Source organism: Drosophila willistoni (genome assembly GCF_018902025.1).
Source record: "Drosophila willistoni isolate 14030-0811.24 chromosome 2L unlocalized genomic scaffold, UCI_dwil_1.1 Seg196, whole genome shotgun sequence".
Taxonomy (NCBI): Eukaryota; Metazoa; Arthropoda; class Insecta; order Diptera; family Drosophilidae; genus Drosophila; species Drosophila willistoni.
In genome coordinates this window covers 2,995,608-3,008,848 of record NW_025814048.1, presented here as the reverse complement: position 1 = coordinate 3,008,848, position 13,241 = coordinate 2,995,608, and the positions used below count along the sequence as shown (strand labels likewise).

At 40.9% G+C, this 13,241-nt stretch overlaps 1 protein-coding gene across 50 annotated transcripts in view; it reads left to right on the top strand.

Moving 5' to 3' along the window:
• Positions 1-13,241, top strand: part of LOC6640097 (Down syndrome cell adhesion molecule-like protein Dscam2) — a 68,835-nt gene that overhangs the window by 33,302 nt on the left and 22,292 nt on the right. For 15 of the 50 annotated variants that reach the window (XM_047010030.1, XM_047010039.1, XM_047010041.1 and 12 more), the window contains exons 7-9: positions 4,377-5,221; positions 5,277-5,438; positions 7,503-8,237. In XM_047010030.1, coding sequence (XP_046865986.1) covers positions 4,377-5,221; positions 5,277-5,438; positions 7,503-8,237 — 1,742 coding nt within the window. Of the gene's footprint in view, positions 1-80; positions 205-1,223; positions 1,348-2,323; positions 2,448-2,892; positions 3,017-3,444; positions 3,569-3,610; positions 3,735-3,756; positions 3,878-3,968; positions 4,090-4,376; positions 5,222-5,276; positions 5,439-7,502; positions 8,238-8,354; positions 8,646-8,759; positions 9,051-9,744; positions 10,036-10,582; positions 10,892-13,241 lie in introns of all 50 variants that reach the window. The other 35 variants (XM_047010065.1, XM_047010061.1, XM_047010062.1 and 32 more) reach the window with 17 other exon arrangements.

Below are 13,241 nucleotides of genomic sequence, written 5' to 3'. Positions count from 1 at the left end.
CTTTTAGGTAAGCACTTCCCCTATCTCAACATTCAAACGGTTTTCATTCTTCTAATGACAACTTTGCCTACTTCTCATAGAGCCCATTAGCAGTACTGTGCCCAAAGTTGTTTCTTTGGCCAAATTTGATATGAAAACCTATGCTGGTTCTAGTACTTTGGCCATCTTATGTCCTGCTCAGGGTTATCCTGTACCTATTTTTAGGTAAACTTACCAAAAATTCAGACAGTTTTCAAAATCATCTCTATAATTTTCTTGCAGAACCCGTTTCTAGTACTGCTCCAAAAGTTCCACCTTTACAATCTCGACCCTTGGTTGTGTCCAGTAGTTCTAGTATTTCTATATTATGCCCAGCTCAGGGTTATCCAGCTCCCAGTTTTAGGTAAAAGTCTACCTAACATTATGGCAAACAGTTTTTCAATTTCTTTTACTCTTTAAAATTCATTTGTATCGTAATATTTTTGCAGAGCCCATTTCTAGTAGTCCACCCAAAATAAATGCCCTGACCTATAAGCCCAACATTGTGGATTATCATATGGCCACAGCAATATTTGTCCAGCTCAGGGTTATCCCGCTCCCAGTTTTAGGTAAAACTAGTTCAAAATCCCATCCAAACATCAGGTTAACAATTTAATTAGATTTTATTTGTTTTTTTAATGGATAATACTTAACCCACTTGCAGAGCCTATTTCAAGTAGTGCACCAAAAACTCCAGCTCTAGTGCAAAAGCCACTTGAGTTACAACAGGCCCGTTCAATTTCATTGCTTTGTCCTGCCCAAGGATATCCAGCTCCTAGTTTTCGGTAAGCCGAAACAACATTCAAGCAACATTCATTCCATGGTTTTTTTTAGAACCCGTCGGGGGTAAAGCTCCCGCATTGCTTTCGAATGATATAAAACGTTCTTGGATTGAACGTATGAGGGATACAAATTTGGCTCTTTTTTGTCCAGCTCAAGCGTATCCAGTGCCCGCTTTTCGGTTAGAATTCAGACAGTTTTCATTTAATAATTTTATTTTGTTTTCGCTTTCTCAGAACCCGTTTCAAGTACTGCTCCACGTATTCCCTCAATAATGAGCAAACCTTTTGAGATAAAGGAAACCACAGATTTATCACTATTGTGTCCAGCTCAAGGTTATCCAGCTCCAAGTTTTCGGTAAAACCAACATTCAAGTAGTCACCTCTTAGATATAGGATAATTCAGTTTTCTATCCTCTTCTTTAGAACCCATTTCCGCCAAGGCTCCCACATTGTCGACTGATACGAAATGGTCAGGTATTGAGAGACATCTGGGCATGGATATTGTACTCCTTTGTCCCGCTCAGGCATATCCGGTGCCCATTAGCAGGTTATTGCGCCTCTTTCTATTTAATTATTCATTACTTTAGATGAATCTTAAGCCGTCTAGAAGGGTAGGAGACCCCTACTCCCTACCTACCCTCCTTCCCTAGGCAGATTCGGTTCATTCATAAAAATGCGCGCGCAAAGCAAAGCGAAAACCAAAACACACATAAAAAGTAAGCTAAGTAAACAAATCGTAAAAGAAATGCGATAAAAACACAGTGTGAGCGGTAGCTGTGTCTGTGTGTGGGTGAGAGAATCGTTTTGTAAACAAAACTCTCCCCTTCTGCTCTTCGAACTGGCTTATCGAATTTCCCCTTCGTCGAACAGCTGTTTCCACAAACAGTCTCTCTCGCAAGCACTGCGCATGTTCACGTTCCACAAAAATTTCCCATAACAAGTTCCCCTACGCAAATATTTGTGGATGGCATTCGTCGTTGTTATGAATGGCGTTACCTTAGTAGGTCAAATGCAAAGAGCAACCGGCATTTTGTCCCAGTTTTTTTCAGCTTCTTTGAGGTCGTCGGTCGTAAACGACCTCCACCTGTTGCCGACTGTTATTGCTGGTGCTGCGCATGTCTGAAGATTTAAACCCCCTCAAGGTCTTTAACATTGACCTCCTAATAAAATATGCATTCGAGTAAAAGGCGCCAAGTTTTGCAATATCTTGCTCTCTTTATTGCTCTAGGCTAGGTCAGGTTCGTGACCCCATAAAAAGGAAAGGTCACGTTCAATGTTATTGAAAGTTCACACAAAGTGCCACATTCAAGTAGTTTCGTTTACGTTTTCCTCTTTCTTTAGAACCTGTTGGCGCCAAAGCTCCAACTTTTTCACTTGAATATAAATTAATTGAAGTGCAAAAACCAAAAGGTGGCGATTTCGCCCTACTATGTCAAGCTCAAGCCTATCCAGTTCCTTTTATTAGGTAAATACATTCGAGGCAGTTTTCAAACTCTTTCTTTAATCCACATTTCTATCTCTAGAACCCATTGGTTCAAAGGCCCCCGCAGTGCCTTCGGGAGTGCAAACATTTCAGCAAAATGTTAATCTCTTGGCCACCTTTGCTATGTTGTGTCAGGCTCAAGCTTATCCTGTGCCCTTTTTTAGGTAATTTCCATCCTTGGGCCAACGCTAGTCCAACTGGTTCTGTTTCTTATATCTCAAGTTAAATATTTTTAAGGGATTATTGTTTTTGTTTCTTATTCTAGAGCCCATTGGCGCTAGAGCTCCCACATTTTCGAGTGATTCAAAGGGCAGCATTTTTGAGCGTTCAATTAATTCGAGTTTTGCTCTACTTTGTCTCGCTCAGGCATATCCTGTGCCCTTCATGAGGCAAGTTGCCAGTTTTTAGTAAAGTTTTTTATTTCAATTTATTACAGAACCCATTGGGGCCAGAGCTCCTACCTTTTCGTCAGATTATAATAGTTTCTCCTATGCCCGTCCGGTGGGTCATAGTTTTGCTTTGCTGTGTCAGGCTCAGGCTTATCCAGTGCCCTTCATGAGGTACATATTCAGGCAGTTTCTGAGACTTTTTTTTGTTGCCTCTTTACAGAACCCATTGGAGCTAGAGCTCCGACTTTTTCTACCGACTCCAATGTTTTCTCTTATACACGCGATGTGGGTCAAAGTTTTGCTTTGCTTTGTCAGGCTCAAGCTTATCCAGTTCCCGCCATGAGGTAGTTTTATATTCGGGCAGATTTCTCTATATATGAAAATATTCGTTTTCAGAACCCGTCGGAGCCAAGGCACCGACTTTTGCTAGTGTCTCAAAAATCTCCAGTCTACTCGGTCATAGTTCAAGTGATGTTGTCTTGCTCTGTCAGGCTCAAGCATATCCTGTGCCCTTTATTAGGTAAACATTCCCAACATACTAGGTAGTAGATCAAATTCTCCCTCTATTACAGAACCTGTGGGTAGTGTGGCCCCTAAAGTCAATAAGAAAGATGAATTTAGTCATGATAGCATTGGTCTAATGGGCACCATAGCCATACAATGTCCAGCTCAATCATATCCCGTTCCCTTTTATAGGTAACTCTGCCAACTGGTTCTTGTTTTTAAGTGTAATAGACTTGATTTATTATTATTCTCTTTGTTGTGTTTTTAGAGCCTGTAAGTGCCAAAGGTCCTACTTTTGCCTCCGATGTGAAAAGTAATACAATTGTCCGTTATCTTCGCCAAAGTTTCGCTTTGCTATGTCAAGCTCAGGCCTATCCAGTGCCCCTAATAAGGTAGATCTCAACTTTAGTGCTTAATTTTTTTGTGTTTTGTAGAACCTGTGGGTGCCAAGGCCCCAACATTTTCGGGTGAATCAAAGAGTTTCACCTTTGTCAAGGAGATCTCTTCAAGTTTTGCGCTCTTGTGTCAGGCTCAGGCCTATCCTGTTCCCATTCTAAGGTTAGTTTATGTTTATTTGCAGAACCTGTGGGTAGTGTTGGTCCCAAAATTTCTGGTGGCCGTCTACAGGAAATGACCAGAGGATTTGGCACAGATTTGGCCATTTTATGTTTGGGTCAATCATATCCTACGCCTGCTTTTAGGTAATAGCTTTAGCAAAGTTCCCTCAACCCACCAATTCAGGCAAAAGTAAAGCGAGCTTCATTTGAATAAATCCTACTTTTTGTTATTTAGAACCCATTGGAAGTGTAAGTCCCACCATATCGGGCGATCGCTTACAGGAGCAGACCCAAAAAATAGGTCATAGTTTCTCCATACTATGTCAAGGTCAGGCTTATCCTATGCCTGTTTTTAGGTACCTACTTTTTAACTCTGCTTTAGTTTGAGTCGCTCTTTCAGTCTTTTCTGCTTAGGTTTCTTGGTTAGGAACTTTTCCCCTTTAAACTCCCCCAAAAAAGTGTGGCACAAAATAAGAATCAAGAGTAAGTATGCCAAAGTCTCCACCGAATTTCCATGGTAAGTAGGCAAGCAAAAGTCTTCAAGAGGGTTCGCCATTTGGTTTATTTTGTGCCCACTTTTTCCCCCTCCTTCAAGCATAATGAAAAGTATTTTTTGACTTACCCATTTCCTATCCGTTTACAGATGGTACAAGTTCATTGAAGGCACTACACGTAAACAAGCTGTTGTATTGAATGATCGCGTTAAACAAGTCTCTGGCACTTTGATTATCAAGGACGCTGTTGTCGAGGACTCTGGCAAATATCTGTGCGTTGTGAATAACTCTGTTGGCGGTGAAAGCGTTGAAACTGTCTTGACTGTTACCGCGCCACTTTCGGCCAAGATTGATCCCCCCACCCAAACAGTTGACTTTGGACGTCCTGCCGTATTCACTTGCCAATATACTGGTAATCCGATTAAAACTGTTAGCTGGATGAAAGATGGCAAAGCTATAGGACACAGTGAACCCGTGCTACGCATTGAATCCGTAAAGAAAGAGGATAAGGGCATGTATCAATGTTTTGTGCGCAATGATCAGGAATCTGCCGAGGCTAGTGCTGAACTGAAATTGGGTGGACGTTTCGATCCTCCGGTTATACGTCAGGCATTCCAAGAAGAGACCATGGAACCAGGACCAAGTGTATTCCTCAAGTGTGTGGCTGGTGGTAATCCAACACCGGAAATCTCTTGGGAATTGGATGGCAAGAAAATCGCCAATAATGATCGTTATCAAGTAGGCCAATATGTGACTGTGAATGGAGATGTCGTTTCGTATTTGAATATCACTTCGGTTCATGCCAATGATGGTGGTCTGTACAAGTGTATAGCCAAGAGTAAAGTAGGCGTGGCTGAGCATTCGGCTAAATTGAATGTCTACGGTTTGCCCTATATTCGTCAAATGGAAAAGAAGGCAATTGTTGCTGGAGAAACTTTAATGGTTACTTGCCCAGTGGCTGGTTACCCCATCGATTCCATTGTCTGGGAGCGTGGTAAGTACCAGAGAAACACTTTATCCAGACTCTTGCTGAATAAATTCTTTTTTAGATAATCGTGCATTGCCCATCAATCGCAAACAGAAGGTCTTCCCCAATGGCACTTTGATCATTGAGAATGTGGAAAGGAACTCCGATCAGGCTACTTATACTTGTGTGGCTAAGAATCAAGAAGGTTACTCGGCACGCGGCTCTCTAGAAGTTCAAGTCATGGGTAAGTTGGCGAACTGTGGGAAGCTTTAAAGCAAAACATACCTTTCCTTTGATGGGGCATTTCAGCATCAACGTTGGTCGATCTAGCTTTAATTCCACTTGAATTTCGTCTAAAGTTCCACCACAGATTGTGCCCTTTGCTTTTGGCGAGGAGACCATTAATATGAATGATATGGTATCGGCCACGTGTACGGTTAATAAAGGTGATACACCAATTGAGCTGTATTGGACAACGGCGCCGGATCCAAAGATTGGGGTGGGTCGTCTCATGTCCAATGATGGCATTCTAATCACAAAGACCACACAGCGTATCAGCATGCTGAGCATAGAGTCGGTACATGCTCGTCATAGAGCGAATTATACATGTGTTGCCAGAAATCTAGCTGGGGTAGTCTATCATACGACGGAGCTCCGTGTTAATGGTGATTCTAGAGACGTTTTCCCAGTTAATCTCCATAGTTTTCCTTTCGTTAGTCTGTTAATTCTTTTGTTTAACCAAAATCCATTCCATTTTCCCTATCCACAAACAAAACAAAGTTTTGCCTCAGATAGTGCCATTTGATTTTGGCGAGGAAAGCATCAATGAATTGGACATGGTCTCTGCCTCGTGCACTGTTAATAAGGGTGATTTACCCGTGGATATCTATTGGACCAAAAATGGTGGACGTCTCTATACGAATGACGGATTGATAGTCACTCGACATAGTCAGCGATTAAGTGTCCTAAGCATCGAATCGGTGAGAGCTCGTCATGCGGGCAACTATTCCTGTGTGGCCACCAACAATGCGGGGGAAATTCGACAATCGTCCATCTTAAGAGTCAATGGTTAAACTCTCTTTTTCTTCGATATGCTATGACATGGTTTTGATTTCTTTTTTTTCCTTTTGTGTGTGTGAAATTTAATTTTATCCAAAGTCCTACCCCAAATTGTACCCTTTGATTTTGGTGAGGAGAGTGTCAATGAATTGGATATGGTCTCGGCTTCTTGCACGGTTAATAAGGGCGATTTACCCATCGATGTGGCCTGGACCAAGAATGGTGGACGTGTCTATACCAATGATGGCATTGTGGTTACGAAGACAAGCACTCGCATGAGTGTAATGAGCATTGAATCGGTGAGAGCTCGTCATGCCGGCAACTACTCCTGTGTGGCCACCAACAATGCGGGAGAGACTAGGCACTGGGCCATCCTAAGAGTCAATGGTTAAATGATTTTCTTAATAAGTTCAATTTTGCGTTTTTGTCTTACGTTTTTATACACCCACACACACATCCGAAACCCCTCAGTCCTACCCCAAGTGCTACCCTTTGACTTTGGCCAAGATATCATCAACGAACTGGACATGGTCTCTGCCTATTGTACGGTCAATAGGGGCGATTTACCTTTGGATATTGCCTGGACTAAGAATGGTGGACGCATCTATACCAACGATGGTTTAATAGTCACTCGTAATAGTCAGCGTATTAGTGTCTTGAGCATTGAATCTGTAAGAGCTCGTCATGCGGGCAACTACTCCTGTGTGGCCACCAACAATGCGGGAGAAACTCGACAGTCGGCCGTGTTGAGAGTCAATGGTTAAGATTCAACATTTTTGTAGCAATTTTTTTCTGTTTTTTCGGTTTGCTCTTTGGTTTCCTACCTCCTTGACTCACTTTCAATTCCTATCCTAGTGGCACCCTCAATTGCACCATTTTCATTTGGCGACGATCCGGTGAATACGGGTGAAAATGCCGGAGTACAGTGTATGGTACAGAAGGGCGATATACCCATGACCATCAAATGGACCTTGAATTTGCGTCCCATCATAAACGGGGAAGAAGGCATTACCATTATGAAATTATCACCAAGGACTAGTGTTTTGAGTATAGCCTCCGTTGAGGAATATCATCGTGGTCTCTTTAAATGTATTGCCGAAAATTTAGCGGGCTCCAGTTTCACCACATCCGAGTTGAAAGTTAATGGTATAAAAGGGGGTCGAACCTGCATTTCATACCTTTAGTACTAGAGTACAATCCTTTACTTTTTGATTATTATTTTTAAATTCTTAAACCCTTCCATATATAGTTCCTCCCCAAGTATCACCCTTTAATTTCGGCAGTGAAGTTTTAAATATGGGTGATGTCTTAAGTGTTACTTGTCTGACTCTCAAGGGCGATTTACCTTTGAAAATACAGTGGACGCTAAATGGAGCACCTATAGCAACAGGTGTAGATGGTTTTATGATCATTCAATTGAATAGTCGCACTAGTTATTTGAGTGTTGATGCCTTGGAGGCGAAACATCGTGGGGTTTATAGCTGCATAGCACAAAATCCAGCAGGTCGAGCAGTCTATCAGGCTGAACTTCAAGTGAATGGTGGGTTAATAATAAGATTTCCCGTATACTACATCTTTAAGCGCTGCTCCTTTCTCTACTGCTGTTTCTACATACTAACAAAGTTGTGTTTTTTTTGGTCATTTGATGAATATGAGCTGAATTGTAATAAATTGGAATTTATCTTAAACACAGTGGCTCCACAGATAAGTCCCTTCCTTTTTGGTGATGAACCCTTGAACCGTGGTGAAGTAGCGAGTGTCAACTGTGTAGTACCCAAAGGAGATTTGCCCCTAGATATATATTGGACTATTAATTCAGCACTCATAGTCAATGGTGAACTAGGTTTTACTATAGTGCGTTTGAACAAGAGAACTAGTTCTTTGAATGTAGACTCCCTAGAGGCAGCTCATCGAGGCACCTATAAATGCATAGCCAATAATTCAGCGGGCTATGCCGAGTATATAGCCAATCTAGAAGTGAATGGTTTGTTCACTACTTTACCCATAACAATTAACATGATATACGTTTAGTTAATTTGATTTAAATTAAGTCTGATTTTTATTTTGTACCCATCCGTTCTCCCATCCTATAAACGAAAAGTTCCCCCACAAATGCAACCCTTTGATTTCGGTACGGAAGTCGCCAATACAGGTGAAATAGCTGGTGTTTTCTGTATGATACCCAAGGGTGATTTACCCATGGAAATTAGATGGACCCTGAACTCGGCACCGATTATCACTGGGGAACATGGTTTCTCCTTGTCCCGTTTGAATCCCCGCACTAGTTCTCTTAGTATTGACTCTCTGGAGGCACGTCATCGTGGTCTATACAAATGTATTGCCAGCAACAAAGCGGGTAGTGCTGAATACAGCACGGAACTCCATGTGAATGGTGATGATCATTTCATTTATAGGTTTAGATAATATTATTTTGTAGACGTTTATTATGATTTCTAATCTATCCCTTCCCCCTGTATATATGCCAACCTTCTATCATCCCAAAAAGTTCCGCCTCAGGTGTTACCCTTCAGTTTCGGTGAGGCTGCCGCCGATGTGGGTGACATTGCCAGTGCGAATTGTGTTGTACCCAAAGGTGATTTACCTCTGGAAATTCGTTGGTCCCTCAATTTAGCACCCATTGTAAATGGTGAAAACGGTTTCAGCCTCGTGCGTTTGAACAAACGAACTAGTTTATTGAATATTGATTCACTTGGTGCTTTTCATCGTGGTGTATACAAATGCATAGCCACAAATGAGGCTGGAACTAGTGAATATGTTGCTGAATTACAAGTGAATGGTTTGTTCGCCGATAGATTACTACCTATTTAAAAATTACTTTATGCAATAAATCTATATAATTGCACGCTTTAATTAGATGATAATACTTGCAGTTTTGCAGTTGTATTTCGTGTTTTGTGTGTGTATTTGGAGCACCAGCTGAGTAGTGAAACAATGCGCTTAATATTCACAGGCTGTTTTGTCATAAAAGAGCAGAGGTAGGCGCAAAAAACCCCTTTAATTTTTGGAAGAACTTTAGCTGAATTGGTGCTGAATACAAGAAAATGTGGTTGTACGGTGAAACAATGAAAAAAAGATGTTTCTATATGAAGTAACAGTGGTAAAATAGGTTATAAAACCAGCTGAATTGGTGCTGAATTCAGGAAAATGTGTAAAATAGATTGAGAACATTTACACTTGTACTAAATAGATAGATTTTACTGCTGGCTTAGACATATAAGTTGAATTGCAGCTGAATACCAAAAAAAGTGACAGGTGAAACAATGAATAGGTTTATGTTATGAAAAAATTAGAAAAATATTGCTGAATTGCTGCTGAATACAATATAATATGACCTATTAAAGGAAATAACGAATGTTAACAGTCGCAGAGGTTAAATATCGACGAAAACTTTCGCTGAATACACTTGAAGTTGTGCTGAATTAGTTGGCAAAGTGTAAATCTAAGAAGTGGCCACCCTTTCTGTTATTTAGTGCCCCCTCAAGTAATGCCTTTTGTATTTGGTGATGAGCCGTCGAATTATGGCGACAGTACGGCCGTACAGTGCATGGTCTACAAAGGTGATACACCGCTGCAACTTCACTGGACCCTCAATGGACAACCGATAACGAATGAGAATGTTGGCATACGTATAATTAAAATGTCGCCGAAATTAAGTTCGCTTAGCATCGATTCAATCAGCGGACATCATCGGGGACTATTCAAATGCATCGCCACAAATGCGGCAGGAAGTGCCGAGCAAAATGCCGAATTGATTGTGAATGGTTAATGGGCAAATATTATAAAAAAATTTTCTAGTTTGCTTGTGTTTTGTGTAACTTCCTTTGTGTTAACACCTGATATATCCTTTCCCCAATTCCCAACTCTACTATCAGTGCCTCCACAAATTCGACCTTTTGATTTTGGTGATGAAGCCTCCAATTCGGGTGAAACAGCTGGAATCCAATGCACAGTAATCAAGGGCGATTTGCCAATCAATATAACATGGGCATTGAATAATCAAACATTGAATACAGGAGATTTTGATGTGGCTATAGGACGAATGTCAAGCAAATCTAGCACATTGAATATTGATTATATAGCAGCGGAACATCGTGGTGTCTACACCTGTTTGGCACGCAATCAGGCTGGCGAGAGTAGCTTTAGTGCCGAACTGAAAGTCAATGGTGACTCACAGACACTAGCAAAATATTTCTAGATTTTGTAGAATTTGATTTTTTTTATTTATTAATTTTGTTTTTTTGTTTTAACCCAAACCTTCAAACACACTACACCTACACACACACACACACTCACACAACTTTTCAACAGTGCTGCCCCAAATTGTGCCCTTTGCCTATGAGGATGTGATCAATATGAATGACTCTATCGATTTGTTTTGTCAAATACAAAAGGGCGATCGCCCAATTAAAGTCCATTGGAGTTTTGAGCGTAGTCCCAGTGACTATGAGAAGATGGGCTTTGATCTGCTCCAACCACAGATGCGAACGAATCGCATAAGTAGTAAGACGAGCATGTTATCCATACCGAGTGCTAGTCCAGCTCATACAGGTCGTTACACTTGCATAGCCAGCAATCAAGCGGGAACGACCAGCTACGGCGTTGATCTCACAGTTAATGGTACCTTGAGACTAGTTCTAAGTCGGTTGTGGAATGAAACATTTTTGCTACTAAAAAAACAAATCTAACTCCCCCATACTTGCATTTAAACTCTATCTATAACCTGATCATGTTTTTGGTTTCTGTTCAAGTGGCCCCTAAAATAGCCCCCTTTGAATTTGGTGAAGAGCCCCTCAATTATGGAGAACCTGCATCGGTACAATGCACCATTTTGGGCGGTGATTTACCCATTAATGTTACCTGGCTATTGAATAATGCAACAATCGATAGCTATCATGATATATCCTATTCACGCATTGGCAAACGTATCAATGTGTTATCAATTGAATCGGTTGCGGCTCATCATGCGGGTAACTACTCCTGCCATGCCCAAAACAAGGCAGGAGTCACGGCCCACACAGCGCAATTGATAGTGAATGGTAGATCAACTAAATAATTAATATATTTATCTATCTTTATTGTTTCTTTGTGATTTATAATTTCGTGTTATTTAGCCCTACCCAAAATAAGTCCTTTTTCCTTTGGTGAGGAGTCCATGAGCTATGGTGAATTTGTAAATGTTCAGTGTACAATTTCGGGTGGAGATTTACCCGTGAATATTACATGGACATTGAATGATAAGCCCTTTGAGGATTATCTAGAGATATTGACCACGAAACGTGGCAAACGCATAAATGAATTGACCATTGAAGCAGTTTCGGCCAAACATGTGGGAAATTATTCTTGCATAGCCGAGAATCGCGCTGGTCGTGCCAATCACACGGCCGAATTGAAAGTTAATGGTTAATAATTTTTACTAAACATACTATAATTAATATATACTTTTTTGTATGATTTTTCTTTCAATTATCCCTACCAAAACCCCTCCCTAGTGGCTCCCAAGATAGCTCCCTTTAACTTTGGCGAAGATCCTTCGAATTTCGGCGAATCAGCTAGTGTTCAGTGTCTGGTTACATCTGGGGATTTTCCTGTTAGTTTTGCCTGGCTCTTTAATGGTCGCGAAATCAATGAGAATGTCTATGACGTATCCATGGTTAAGTTGGGTAAAAAAATCAACGCCCTTTCGATTGATATTGTGCGTGATCATCATGCGGGCAATTACACTTGTGTGGCAGTGAATCGAGCCACTTCGGTCAATTATACCGCCGAATTGGTGGTGAATGGTATTAGCAAATGCATGCAAAACCGTTATATAACTATAACTATAAGTATTTTTCAGTTATTTTCTGTTTATTTTTTTCGTTTGCCTCCCGAAAGTTCCTCCGAAAATTGCTCACTTTGATTTTGGGGATCATGCCATCAATTTTGAGGAATCAGTCTCTGTGAATTGTCTCATCTATTTGGGTGATTTACCCATGGATATCACATGGTTGTTCAATGGTCAGCATGTCAATCACTACACTGGAGTATCCATAGTTAAGGGTGGCAAAAAGGCCAGCATATTGACCATTGATTCGGTGCATGCAGGACATGCAGGGAATTACACATGCAAGGCGCGAAATGATGCCGACTCAGCGGAATATACAGCTCAATTGATAGTCAATGGTACTTTCTGCTAGTGAAAGTGTTTATAATGATTAATAAAACATTTTGTTTATATTTTAGTTTACCCCTTATTAATCCTCCATTTATTCCTGTAGCTCCTCCCAAAATAGCTCCCTTTGATTTTGGTCAAGTCCCAGCCAATTTTGAGGATTCTGTCTCGGTGAATTGTTTGGTTACCTCCGGGGATTTACCCATTGACATTGAATGGTTGTTCAATGGAGAATCCATAAACTTTTCTTCGGGCATTGCTGTGGTGAGGGGTGGCAAGAGAACTAGTCTCTTGACCATAGATTCGGTTCATGCGGGTCATGCGGGCAACTACAGTTGCAAGGCCAAGAATAAGGCATCGAGTAGTGAATATTCAGCGGCTTTGATTGTCAACGGTTACTAAACACATATTTCTATAAACTTTCTAAGTAAATAATCTGTATGATTTATTTTTTTGATTTCTCCCTCCAACAACTACCTTTTATCCCGTGAAAAGTTCCTCCCAAAATTACGCCATTTAGCTTCGGTGATGAACCAGCCAATGTTGAGGATTCTGTTTCGGTAACTTGTCTCATATCGAATGGAGATCTGCCCATAGATATCGAATGGTTATTTAATGATTATGGCATTAGTTCCTATTCGGGCATCAATGTGGTCAAAGGTGGCAAGAGGAACAGTGTCCTGAGTATTGATAATGTTAGTGCCAGACATGTGGGAAATTATACATGTCGGGCCAAGAATCAAGCTGCGGCTGTTAATTACACCACCGAATTGATAGTTAATGGTATTTGTTGTCAACTAAATGTATAAACAATTT